The sequence below is a fragment of the Dicentrarchus labrax genome, unplaced genomic scaffold, assembly GCF_905237075.1.
Source record: "Dicentrarchus labrax unplaced genomic scaffold, dlabrax2021, whole genome shotgun sequence".
In the NCBI taxonomy this organism is placed as follows: domain Eukaryota; kingdom Metazoa; phylum Chordata; class Actinopteri; family Moronidae; genus Dicentrarchus; species Dicentrarchus labrax.
Window position 1 is genome coordinate 7,650,695 of NW_026136721.1, and position 14,095 is coordinate 7,664,789.

General features: G+C 40.5%; 1 protein-coding gene across 2 annotated transcripts in view; it reads left to right on the forward strand.

Annotated features, from left to right (window-relative positions):
- Positions 1–12,187, forward strand: part of glra3 (glycine receptor, alpha 3) — a 75,366-nt gene extending 63,179 nt beyond the window's left edge. The window contains exons 9-10 of one of the 2 annotated variants that reach the window (XM_051386127.1): positions 889–1,017; positions 4,236–12,187. In XM_051386127.1, the coding sequence (XP_051242087.1) occupies positions 889–1,017; positions 4,236–4,565 (459 nt within the window). In that variant the 3' untranslated portion in view covers positions 4,566–12,187. The remainder of the gene's footprint in view (positions 1–888; positions 1,018–4,235) is intronic. The other variant, XM_051386128.1, reaches the window with a different exon arrangement.
- The last annotated feature ends 1,908 nt before the right edge of the window (positions 12,188–14,095 follow it).

Genomic DNA, 14,095 nt, shown 5'->3' on the forward strand with positions numbered 1-14,095 from the left:
ACAGGTCAATATACAGCTGAATTTATGTTGAGGAAATACTCATAAAATGGGTTGAAACAACAGCATGTAGCATCTTGCCCAGACCCTATGTTCTAAAGTCCTGTGGGATTCAACCCACAAGTTAAGTATATTGTGTGTGAATATGTTTGTATGTTTTTGGCAGCCGAGAGAACTGCAGGTGTTAATGTACGCTGTCGCAAACTGGTTTTACTTCTTACTGCAGTTTTAAATGATTGGATGAGTTGGTTGGAACGACCCAGCATCAGAACATGATGAGACATTAACAAAAGCACAATACATTAAAGACAAGGGAAGCATTTTGATGGGTAAAAAGCACAAAAATGCTTATTCAAGATAGGTTTTGGTCTGTTTGGATCAATACTAGAATGGAACAACTGTGGATGTTAAGAAAGAAAGACATAGATTGTTTTTCTTTCATAGCGTCTTTACCTGAAGTTTTAAAGCTTTTATACATTTTAAAATAACATTTGGCATATTTGCTGAAATCACTATTTTCTGACAGTAGTACATGAGAGAGATAGTGTTCCTCTGGATGGTTCCTGATTCTTTCACAGATTATCTGTCTCATGTCCTACTGTCAGAATATGACAGAAAATTGTTTTAGAAAAGTTACCTACTGCAGCTTTAATACTGAAGTTTGTGGTTTCAACATGCAGTAATTTATATTTTTGTTCAGTTGTTGTATAAAGGTAACTGAACTGTTGAGAATTGAGACCCACCCAAACAAACTGTAATTGACAGCATTATCATAAACATTTAGACACAGGTTGACTGAATGAATGGGTGTCCCAACCCTGTTTTTGGATGCTTTTTTTTTCTTTTGGTTTCTGTCTGTTGACTGCTGGTGTGCATGCTGTTGACTGGTAGAACAGTGGAGGTGCAGTTGATCCAGAGGAGCTAGCTGATTCCCTCCGTCGCGTTAACATTGACAACGGCCTCAAACCAACAGACCCTCTGTATGGATCTATGACCAACATCTGCACCAGCAACCACAGGGTAATGGTACAGTACATACCGTATGTGTGTGTGTTTGTGTATTTGTGCATGTTTCACTTGCATGACCCAACCATTGTGTTGTTGTGACCCTCCACCGTCGTGAGTTTGCTGGTTTAGTGAAGACATGGACATGGACAGGGACACTGGGTCACGATAATCATATCATATCATTATAATGTTCATGTAGCAGTTGTCAATATAGAGAGTTATAAAGGACACGACAACGGATATATAAATAAAACTGAAAGAAGAAATAGAAATGTAACATGTTCTCACTCCCAACATGTCAAAATACTGCAGTTTCATCAGTGGTTAAAATATGGCAGGTACCACTCTAGCATCATTTCTGGATGTATATGCTGTGAAGTTAGCAAGAATACAATGTCCAGTTAGAATTTTGAAATAAAGCTTGCCTGGTTAACGTCTGTGAAACCCGGATCAGTTAGGTTTAGGCACAAAAACTCATTAGGAAAAGATTGTGGTCAAAAGACCAGAAACAGCACACAGCGTGGTTAAAAGCATCACGCAGGGTCCCCCTGGTAGCTCACCCGATAGAGCGGGCACCCCATGTAGCAAGAAATATGTGCTTGCTGCAGAGACCATGGGTTTGACTCTGTCCTTTGGCCCTTTGCTGTGTGTCATCCCCTCTCTCTCTCCCATTTTTCCTGTCACTCCATCAATTAAAGGCAATAAAAGCCCCCGAGAAAAAAATAGATCAAAAGGGATCACACAGAATATATGACATGCAATTGTTAATTCCAGAATAAGCCTAAATTATAATCAGTAACCTAGTATACTTTTTGTATCTGTCCATGTAGCTTCAGAATTGTTGGGATCATAACCTGATATATTTATAAACAGGTTGCTGCCTATTCTCTAATCTGATACTCACTGAGCCTGTAGGTGGTGATATAATGCTGATCTAAAGTATGAAGTTCAGCAGGCCCATTGAAACCTGATGCATGTTAACAATAGAACCTAGAACAATCAACAGTCATGACTCCAGCAATATTTGCTGAACACTTAAGATTTTTTTTGAACAGGTGTTGAAACTTTAATGGACCATAGATCAGTGGTTTCCAACCTTTGTCACTTTCACAGGTCAATGTCTATTTGTGAGCCCTTATCACAGATTTAAGGCTTTGTTGTGGACTACAGTTCTACCAAAGAGGGATTTTTCCTTGGATTGTTTCATTTGAGGGATTTTTAAGTTTGTGTAATTTTGTGTATTCTCACTCTTCTTAACCCTCAGTGCCTCCTCAGATTTATCTTGGGACCTTTAGCTCCGGGATAGGTCTTATTGATACCTCACACTAGCATGACATGCTAGATTTTAGACTGAGAGAAATTATATGTTTGACTACTGACAATCTGATACATTAAAGATACACATGACGCTACTACCAATGCAATACGACACAATTCACCCCTATTACAATGAATTGCAATTTGACACGATTTGAATCAACGCGACGCAATGCAAAAAAATATGATGCTATGCAATTTAATATGGTACAGGTAGTTAGATTTGTATTTCTTTGCTTCGTCGATCCGATTGCTGTGCATCGGATACAATTTGGGATGAAATCGGGATGCATCATTTCTAACATCTTTGCATCAGTAAAACCATTTTTAGTAGAGGTCCTATGCCTTTATTATTTAGAAATGTTGCTGCAGTAGGAAACTATATCCTGACAGTAGTACATGAGAACTGTGAAAAGATCTGGTTCCTCTGGCTCTGAGGTTTTGAGTGATTGGTTTGAAGATAATGATCAAAAATTAGTCTTTCTCAGCACGGATTGGTTGTTTTAGTTCTGGTGGAGGTTTTTAGACTATCTGTATCATGTTCTACTGTCAGGATAAAGTGAAAGTTTCAGCAAATATGAGCACCTACTGCAGCTTTAAGCAGCTTGAAAAGTCTGTTTAGAGAGGAGGGCTCAATGAAATCTTAAATTATGCTCCCATTTTTATATAATAAAGACATCGGGTCTCATGCATAAATACATATAAATAAATAGTTTTTCACCGATGCATGTACACCGATTGGACATTGTGAGCACTGACAGTGAATAACACTGATTATCTGGTTATCATGGCACCTGTCAGTGGGTGGGGTATATATCAGGCAGCAAGTGAACATTTTGTCCTCAGAGCTGATGCGTTAGAAGACTGTGAGGATCTGAGCCACTTTGACAAGGGCCACATTGTGATGACTAGACGACTGGGTGAGAGCATCTCCAAACCTGCAGCTCTTGTGGGGTGTTCCTGTCTGCAGAGGTCAGTATCTATCAAAAGTGCTCCAAGGAAGGAAAAGAACCAGAGACAGGGTGATGGGGGTCCAAAGCTCATTGATGCAGGTGGGGAGTGAAGGCTGGCCCGTGTGGTCCGATCCAACAGACGAGCTACTGTAGCTCAAACTGCTGAAACAGTTAATGCTGGTTCTGATAGAAAGAGGTCAGAACACACAGTGCAGAGCAGTCTGTTGGTATGGGACCACCAGGGTGCCCAGGTGCTCACAATGTTATGGCTGATCGGTGTGTGTTAGAAGTGATGCATCCCAATTTCATCCCAAATTGTATCCAGTGCACACTTTTTTTAATCCATGCAGCTGCATCTTGAACTTTTCTGCCATGAACAGATGCAAATCGTTGAATCTTACCATTCTTATTGAGAACAGTGTCTGCAGGAAACCTTTAAAATATTGAGCAAGCTTAAGAAATGTTACATTATGGCCAGTTATGAACCTATTAAATTGTTTCATGAAATAATACATTTAGCATTTTTAATTTGCACAGGACGTGTTGTTGATTGTAAAATGATCAAATATATGAATAAATGGTCAACTGGAATTTCCAGTTTAATGACAAAACTTCATGTTTGGGGGTGTTTGCACAGGAGCCTCTGAAACAAAATACTGAACCATAATTAGAAAACAAATATGTAAACTTCTAAGAGACCACCAGTATATATAGTTTCTAAACACATAAAGTATGGTATTTTACATTTCTGCCCTAACTTATCCAAGGCCAATATTGCTTATACACAAAGCAGTATATACATTTTTAACCCTCATTCAGTGCTGTGCTCAAGGCTGCTTCAGCAGCACATGCACATGCACATGCGTCTGTTAAGAGAATAATAATGAGCACTATTATCTGACCTGTAACCCCTCCTCCTCCTCCTCCTCTTCCTCTTCCTCCTCCTTGTCTCCCCAACAGGAAGGGGAAGTACATGAGAGCAGACTAACCTCCACAGCTGCTGTGACCTCCACTCCCAGCAACAGCAAGGACTCGAAGGCCAGCGCCAACAATACTGTCACTGTACTGAACACCCCAGGAGCCACAGCAAACACTACCCAGAATCCACCTGGAGCAACAGCAGGTGGAGGGGGTAAAAGCATCGAAGAGATGAGGAAGTTATTCATCGACAGGGCCAAAAAGATTGACACTGTGTCGAGGGCCGGCTTCCCTCTGGCCTTTCTCTTCTTCAATATATTCTACTGGGTTCTTTATAAGATACTTCGACATGAAGATGTACATAAGCAATAGAGAAAGAAAGAGAAGAAATTATTCATATATGTGCCGCACACACACACACATACATTCTTGTACCGCTATAATACATGAGGAAACTTCATTGACTTCCCTCATTTCCCTGTCCCTTAACCCTGACTTTGAGGGCCATTCAAGATGACCTCAATTTGCAAAAATGTCCTGATTCTGAAGGCTCATATCAGTTCTCACTAACAATGTACAGAAACACAAAGCTAGATCACCCACCACCCTCTGCATGGCAGCACAGAGTGGACTGTTGCTCATATCTGACTAAAGCCAGTGCTTGTTTCTGTTACACAATGAATCTCAACAGATGATTAACAGCTTCCATGTCACCTCAGTGGTCACTGACGTCAGTGGATGAAGAGTGGGGAGAGTGTGGCCTTTAGCTCCTGGAAGATTAAAGAGGCCATATTATGCTCATTTTCTGGTTTACTATGATAGGTTTACATGCTTCAGTGTTTATAAAACATGTTATTTTTCTCATACATGCCATTGTCTGCCTCTACCCAACCCCCCCTCTTGGATTGGTCAGCTCCCATAAGCCTTAGCAGGCACAGCCCACCATGTAGATTCACTAGGTTTCAGTGGTACATGTTCTAATGTGATGCAATATAGTAATGGAAGAGAAGACTGAATACAAACGAGGCATGTCAGGCAGTGCAGGTGCAGTGTTTTGTTCTTTTGTGTGCACTTTGGGCTTTGTCCCTTTTCAGACCTTTTACATGCACAAAAAATCTAAATAACACAATAAAGCACAGGGAAACCTCCAACAGGCATTATATAGCCTCTAAAAAAGCATGTAATATGCTCTCTTATCTAAATGAAATCAGTTAAATGTAATCTACTGTCTGACAGCCAACATTAGATTGATATTGTTCTGAAGCTGCATTAAGTGATTTTTGTACTGCAAGAGGAAGAGACAGCAACAGGTTGTTTCATAGACAAATGACAGATTAATGACTGGAGCAGAGGTAATCTCCACCAATCACAATTGACTACAGCAGCCAATGAGTGCATGTGTTTTATTAAGTGGACTGCATAGCATAGAAAGCATGTCAGGAGTGGCTGATGTGTGAATGGAAGATGTCTATGACGGACCAGTTAAACCAGTAAAGCAGTGTCTGCAGATGTCCAGTGCCCTGTGGAAGCGTCTCATCAGCATACTAATGTATAAGTCTCTACAAACTAGATTCCCACATTGAAATGCAGTAGGCAGGGTGCAGCTAAGCCCTGGCTCCTGGTGGACAATCTGAGAGCTGAGATCTGGCTGCCTCTGGTCTAATTAAAACCTTGGTCTTTGCTGTGTGTGACACAGCAAAAGTGTGAAGGCAAATCAGTTTTCATGGGTGGTTCTTGAGTTTAGTGAGCTCATACGCACTCTCCCAGTGTAAGCAATAAACATACCAGCCTCTGAAGCAAGTCATGTGTGAATGCTCGAAGAAAGCACAACCACAAAACCCTTACACCCCTTTTAGTCCATGTGGCTTTTTTTTTCTTTTAAGACAGAATGAGAAAACACTGTATAGACTCATAAAGATAATCCCTTTTAATCATCAGTTACAACTCATTAGAAGTGTCTGCATCTGCAAAGACCCTGCCCTCTGCCTGTATTTTCCTATTACTGTGCTGCTTTCAGGATGTTTGTGGGCGTCCAACTTACGGCAGCGTGTAAGGTGTCAGGTGGGGAATAGAGGTCTTCACAGGTCCAAAGATTTGTGCCAACCCGGAAATGTACTACCCAAACCCGAGCCGGCACAGTCTGTTATTTGAAAGCTGGGACCCATGCAGAACTGAGAAATGCTGGACCCGAACCCAGTCAGTAGACCCAGACCTGATTGCATGAATTTCACAGCTGATTGCATTAACAGGTTAATGTTAATTTACAAGTTGTCTAAAGAACACTTCATGTCTTACCTTATGTGAAGCCTTCTCCCCTGAGCCTGGCTGTGGCACATATAATCATTCCTCCTTGCCAAGTAATTTGGGAAATTACAGCCAGGTTTTCTGGTATTTATCTCTTGCTGATTGGAAGAGCATGGCTAATTCACCTGTTCTTTCACCTTAAAAGTCCTCTCGCTGTCACGGTGATGGATGATTCGTTCAGAATCAGCTTTATAGTTTTGTTGCATCCTATTTCTTTGATTCACTGCTTTGTTCTTGTTAACGCTGCTCCCTCTTTTTATTCGCTCTCTAGCTCACTCAACTTTGAATGGTAAATAGACCTGTACTTGTATAGCGCCTTCCTAGTCTTCCGACCACTCAAAGCGCTTTTCCACTACGTGCCACATTCACCCTTTCACATTCACACACACATCAGGAGCAATTCGAGGTTCAGTATCTTGCTCAAGGATACTTCGACACGTGGCGGGAGGAGCCGGGGATCGAACCAACAAGTTTTCCGATTAGTGGACGACCCGCTCTTCCTCTGAGCCACAGATGGTGCATTTACAAACTGCACAAATTCCACTCGGTATGCTTTTAAAAACTGTACATGCTGAGGACATGCTGGTAAGACCTTTCTAAGTGCTTCAGTAGGACGTAATAGTCAAAAACATGTGCTGCACCTAGTGGAGAAGGGTTACTGAAGGGTTAATTATGGGACACTGAGTCATTAAGGGGGGTTATTATGAGAATTGTCATTTCTCAGTGTTCAGTGTACTGGAAGTCCCGTTTGTCAGTGTTAGCTTACACCCTTGTCACTCGAGTGCAGTGTTATCAAATCAGAACTGTGCGCTCTAATGCTTATGCAACCCACATACGCACAATGGGTGGCACAATCATTTGTACTGTAATTGGTGGAGATTAGCGCTGTAATCATGAGTCTGTGACAACTTTCAAACCCACACCCACCCACACCTTCACCAAACGTGGCGTCAGAGGTACATAAAAGGTCATGAGATCATTAGAATCCCGCCAGAGGCTAAATGTAATCAAAATACTGCATGGTACTTTGTGACTGAAAATGGAAAGGGTTAAATCTTCTTCTCTTTGTTATTTATTTGGTGATTTCTAGTCAGGAGGTTGTTAAGATATGTTGATAGACAGAGGAATAAGTGGACTGATTGATCGGTCAGCAGTCATCACCATCCTCAGTTTTCTGATGGTAGTGAGCCAAACCAAAACAAAGTCAGTGTTTTTACTTAAAACAGGATCCCTTTGAGAGCACCAGAAAGCGGTTGAACTGAAGTTGCCACCTAAATCCATGTTAGTTTATATATATTTTTTATCAAATTTGCAGTTCTTTATGGATGAAATGTAGTCCTCCTACTGTGTTGTCCTTCCCTGAAATTGCTGCAGTGAGACATCCACCCTAACCTGAGATGTTTACATTTGTTTCAAGACTTCAAACACTGACAGAGACCCAGAAAAGCCTGAGAAACAAAGCACTTCATTTACAGGCAGCGAACAACTAAAATGCTCCAGATATGGGAAGAATTTCATTTCAACATCAACCGTGATAAAAGGCTGCAATCATGGTCTGATTAGTCAGTAGAGTTGTGGACAGCAGCAGACAATGTACTGTAACAGACTGGAGATGACTCCTCAAAGAAATATTAGGGAACACACACAAATAAATAACAGTTTCTGCCCACACCTCAGCTCTCAAACTCATTACACACATGCACAGCTGTTACCAGCAACCCACACACTGTACATGACTTGTTTTTATTGAACCATCAAATGGTAAAACATCCCTGCACTGATTCCCTGTTTACACAATGAGTAATGCTGTGGTAATTTCCTCCTAGTTTCCTTCTGACTCAAGCATTCAGTCATTTCAGCTGAAAATGTAATTAAGTGACAGAGAAGGGATTTCATCCAAAATACAAACTCAGAACAACAGTCTCTGTGTCTTCTACCTGTTTAGAAAACCTAGGTCAGTCGCTCCAAACTGTAGAAACTATTGTATGTGTGGAAATCTTTTCTGATCAAACGATAAAGGGAGAAGTAAAGTTCATTAATTTTGTGTCTCTGAGCAGCCCCATCTCCTGCAGATTACATTCACAAGCCACTATTTTACATTAGCAATCAGATTTTGGAGGGAACCCAGTGCTGGATCAAACTTTTAAATGACTTAATTTGGAAAAATCTAAATGAAAGAGTGATTGTATTCCAGGTGAAAATTAAGTGTCCTGTGTCCTATAAAAGTCTACATCAGTTAGTAATTAGTCCCCCTGAAAAGAATTTAGTGAAAGTCTGTTGCCAAATTATTGTGGATTATTAAATTTTGACCCTTGAGTACACACCTTCATTAGAATTTCAATGTGTTTTCTGGGAACAACTTGGCTCTAGCCTTAATTCCTGTCAGCTGTAAACATTGCAGTAGCCTGCTGAGCTGTAGTATTACAAGATGTGTTTTCTTTCTGCTGAGACAGCTGTGAGTGCTTGAAATCTGTTCCAATCAAAGTGAGTGCTACAGTCATTTTGCTGGTTTTAATTTTCCTGCCATCTTTTCTCAAAGCATGCTGCATTATTTTAGTTTTTCAGTTCAGAATGCTCAGTGTCAGATCAACTCGCGGACTTGTGAAACTTGCTTGAGATACGTCACAGTGATATGATGGACACTGTTTCAGATTTACATACTTTAGGGAAGTCAGTAGAGAACTGCCTAGGAAGGGAAATTACATTCAAAATCCAAAATAAAAGTATAACTGGGCTTAAATTTGCAGAAACACCAGTTGTGTATGATCATTTAGCATTCCTGCTGTGTGACAGAAGAAATGCACTGTCACTCATGAAGTGTTTGCTTTCGCACAGTTGGCCCTGACCCAGGATCTGCCTGATGGCTAGTTGCTGCTCTGTTGGTGCTCCAATTACTCATCCAATCCACACAAGTTTCATTTCTCTGCTGCTGCATGCTTTCCAACATGGTTGTCATTTCTGTAGCAGATGTCCCCTGCATGGACTACAACATGCAAAACACTGGTGCAGTTTTAGTTCAGCACTGAACTTTCCCACTCAAAGACTGCAGTGTTCTACAAGTCGAGCCTCCTGTGTTTCCTGGAAGGATGTCCAGTTAGCTTGTTAACATGAAGCCTTTCCGTGCAGTCGCTGTGGGTTATTTACACCAGTGTTTCCCCCATAGAAATATTTGCATGCTTCAAATGAAAACAACTTCTTGTTGTTTCCATTAGTCCGGGAATTTCTGTTGTCTACAGACAAGTTCTTACCAACTTAAAAATCAAAGATATCTGCAGCTATGTTTCAAATTTAATGTTCACTCATTTTACTAGATAGCATATAGCAGCAGCCATTCATTTAGTTTGAGTATTGTGCCCGTATTTCATATATAAATACTACACGGCTTCCAAGAAACTTGCAAAAAAACCATGAAAAGCCCTATCTACAGCCAGAGTTTGTTCATCCCTTCTGGGCTCCTGTAGAAACATGGCAGCTACACATAGCGGACTCCGTAAGGCAACCCACTCCCTCTGTAGATAAAAATGGCTCATTCTAACGTAGTAAAAACACAACTATTCCTATTATCAGGTGATTATACACTAGTGAAAACATACCTATGAATATTATATTCCATTTCTGCCAATAGATCCTCCTCAGTGTTACACTCTGGACCTTTAAGATGATAGAATGGCCTTTTGGCTTTTTTGCGCTGTGCTTCACCTTAATTATTTTGATTTTAAGGTGAAAGGTCTGGATCACCAACAGCAGTGCAACTATCTCAAACAGGTTTTAAGCTGATTTCCATCATGTAAAATTAATGCAAATCAGTGACTGTGTGGAAGACAATGAATTCAAAATCGAAATATGGTCTACATGGCCTGTTGTTATTGTGTGATCCTTAATATTGCTCCTCACTGATTAGAGCTCTCTGCAGGACCATGCGGCCATGTTCAGGCTGTGTTTGGCTGACTTATTCCACACTTTCTTGTTGCTTGCACCTGCTTATGAGGAAAAACCTCCCACCACTATCATTCTGATCACTAAGTTTATAAGTCCTTTTTACATCTAATCAGCTGACTAATTCTACACGTTGAAAAAGAACAATTAATGAAAAACAATGAAGATAGTAAGAAATGAATTGGTTAGTTGTTAATATCTACAGCTGTTACTACCGCTGCTGATTAGATGTTAAAAGTGCTTGCCATAGTACGTGTGCAGTCGTTTGGTGACCTCATGTAATTCCCAGCATACATCGTCTGTAAAGAGGTCTAATCGACCAGAAGAGAAATGAGAACTGGGTGTGTTTGAGTTTCCTACTCGGGGCTTTGTACTTAATGTTTAGCAGTGGATGCCAGCCTTCCTCACAACCTCACAAACTAAAGTGTCTTGATGCCAGTAGAAGAGAAACTGGACGAGTTTACCACGCTGTGACACACACAAAACTACACAATACTATATGTACATTTCTGTGTTAGGTCAAAGATTATTAATTTTGTACAAAGAGAAAGAGGTTTTAAAATATTGAAAAATCTGACTCAGTATTGTATGAGTCATGAAACTGTGGGCTGTTATTGTCCTGCTGTTCTTTTTGTTGCTATTTGGATGAGACGGATCTGAACTGATTTTCAAACACTTTTCTACACAATATGCCTTCCTTCACTTTTATAAAGACAAATTGAGCCGAAGTACTGGAGCCATGGACAGGGGCACTTCCAGAGGAGGGGCCTGGAGCACCCCAAGTGCCACTCCATTATCCTTACCTCCTCCTCTTCAACTGTGTTTCAGAGGCTGTAGCAGGCCCCATTTTAAAGCTAGAGTGAATATACTAGTGTCATCTAAAACCTAGAAGACCTATCACATCCACACCCCCCACACCTCCCAGTTAAAACAGTCTGGAAACACCCCTGGCCACGAGTTAGATTTCCATTGCAGTTTTCCCTACAGTAAGTTCAATACACTGTATGTAAAAAATATACACACAAGCCTGAAAAGGTTTCACAATGTTTAATCTGAGCCATGAAGTTTGTTATGTTTGCTTTGTATTTATACCCGCATTGTGGTTCAAATGTGGTAAAAGTGTGTGGACATTTTGTTAAATTGTGTGCATATCACAAGTCTCAGTTCACCACAGTGTTAGTCTGACTACAGTCACATCACAGCTCAGTTGAAAACTGACCAGTTTCATATCTCAGAGGTTGTATTTCATTAAACTGTTTTTTCAGACACATTTTTAAACAAAATGTCATGTTGCTCACACCCTTGTTGTAAATCTTCAGTCAGAATTAAGTCTCACAGTCTGTCAAAACACAACAAACTGGTAATTATATAATATAAATATATAACGTATGCTGGTTTAAAGCTGCAGTAGGTAACTTTTATGAAAATAACTTTTTGTTATATTTGCTGAAACTTTGACTATATTCTGACAGTAGTACATGAGACAGATAATCTGTGAAAAAATCCTCCTAGTGCTCCTAATGGCATTTACAAGAAACCACTGGGCCTGAAAAAGTAAAAAGATCAGTTTCAGCAAACATGAAAAAAAGTTATTTTTTATAAAAGTTACTTACTGCAGCTTTAAAGGTGGAAATACACGCAGCCCTCTCATACATTAGCCAAGTACAGAGTTGAGAGCACACACACTATTTTTTGTAAAATAAGATGTGCATATTTTACATTGTTCCAATTAAATTCTATTGGATTAATGTTGACTGTCTGTCTGTCCTCTCTCGTCTCTCAGTCCACCTGGATTACTTGTGTAATGCTGCCTTTCTTAACGGTACAGAGGAGAGATACACTGGATCAAGCGTGCCGTTGCTGAATCCGTACCTTTCCTGCACATGGCTTCACAAAATATGCCTAATTATTACCATTTATTTATATAGCTATTAATCAATTAAGGTAAGGCAAAAGGAATTTGATCATTGGTCCAATTAACAAAGCAGATCCATCCCAAAACCACAAGAGCAAAAGTGCAAGGAATGATTCATTAATGAATATGTGAGGTACAGTCTGAATTTAACTCTGATGCCTCAATATGACCTACTGTACATATATTCTATGAGGTTACGTATAATGTCTGTCACTGGGATAGATTCGGTCAGATTCTCCTTGAAATCAATGAAACGAGACAGTAGAAACACTACCATTTTTGTCCAGAGGGGCCGCCAGAATCAACACAAAATCAAAGTTCCTGGTAGCTTCTTTAAGTAGAAGACGTGAATACTTCTTTCACCACTTCTGGCTTGCTACAGCTGATTAAATCATCGTTCCAGTAAAATTGCTGGTCATTGGCTAGAAATGAGAACAGGGGCGTTCACAGAGGGGGGTCACTGGTGTCACCCCGTTATCCTTACCTCTGCCACTCCAGCTAGAGTGAAGATACCGATATCATATGAAACCTAGAAGACCTAACGCATCCAATGATACCAGCCATGTCATGCTAGCATGTTGGGAAGGGGGCTAAATAATGCTCCAAATTTAGGAAACATTTTGGCAACGAAAACACTGGCATGGCCATTTTTTAAAGGGATCCCTTGACCTCTGACCTCTGGATACTGAATGAAAATGGGTTCTATGGGTACCCACAAGTCTTTGCAGACATGCCCACTTCATGTTAATCCCATGCAGTTTTTATAGCTTAAATGTGTTATTTTCTGCAGACTGGGGTCTATTATATACCTGCATAAGTCAGTGCTCCACTTGTGCCACCCCAGTTAAAAAAGTCTGGACACGGCCCTGAATGAGAACTATGAATGAGAGGTATTATAACAAGAAAGGTTTGTTGGTATAACATGATAAGTTTGATGAGTTTGTATGTCGTAATAGTATGAAGATCTCTTGCTATAACTTAAAAGGCATCTTCTTATTACAATACATTACAACAACACATCACGTTATAACGTGATACTGATCCGTTTTTTCAAAGGTGCTGCTGTTATCATTGTAAAGTGCAAGAAAGAAAAGATTGACAAGCAACTGTAACTTAGGGGGGCTTGGTGTCGTAACAGTCTATTTATTTACATATTGGTAGATGCTAGAAAATTGCATAGAGAAAAGTCATAAAAGCAATGAACTGACAATATTTAACTGCAGTTTCCCAACATTAGTTAACATTTGACCATAAGCTACCTTGCTTGTTGCAGCCTTGTCCTGTTTGGAGGCCAGTCCAATCCAGACTGTGACACAGATGAGCAGCTGCTAGGGCAGGTTGAACTTCCCCAACAGGCGCAGGAAGTACATCCTCTGCTGGGCCTTTTTTATCAACGGCGCCTGTGTTCAGCCTGCACTTCAGGTCCTGGGAGATCCCAAAAACCAGAGGGGAGACATCTCCAGATTCTCGCTCGAGAACGGAGGAAGGACGCAAGATAAGGACGACGAGGTGAAGGAGGGGTGTATAGGAAGGAGAAGGAGGAGGGTAGTGTAGGGATGTTCCTGAATTTGAATCTGATATTTTGCAAAGTATAAATAGTGGTGTTTACATGAAAACAAAAACGTGTTCTTTTGTTTCAGTGTTGTTTTTTAGGAGGTTCTCTTGGAGTCACTGTGGTCTTGCTGGTATTCTTACATATTTGGATAGCAGCTATTGGTTTCCATTTATTTCAGCACAGTCAACATGC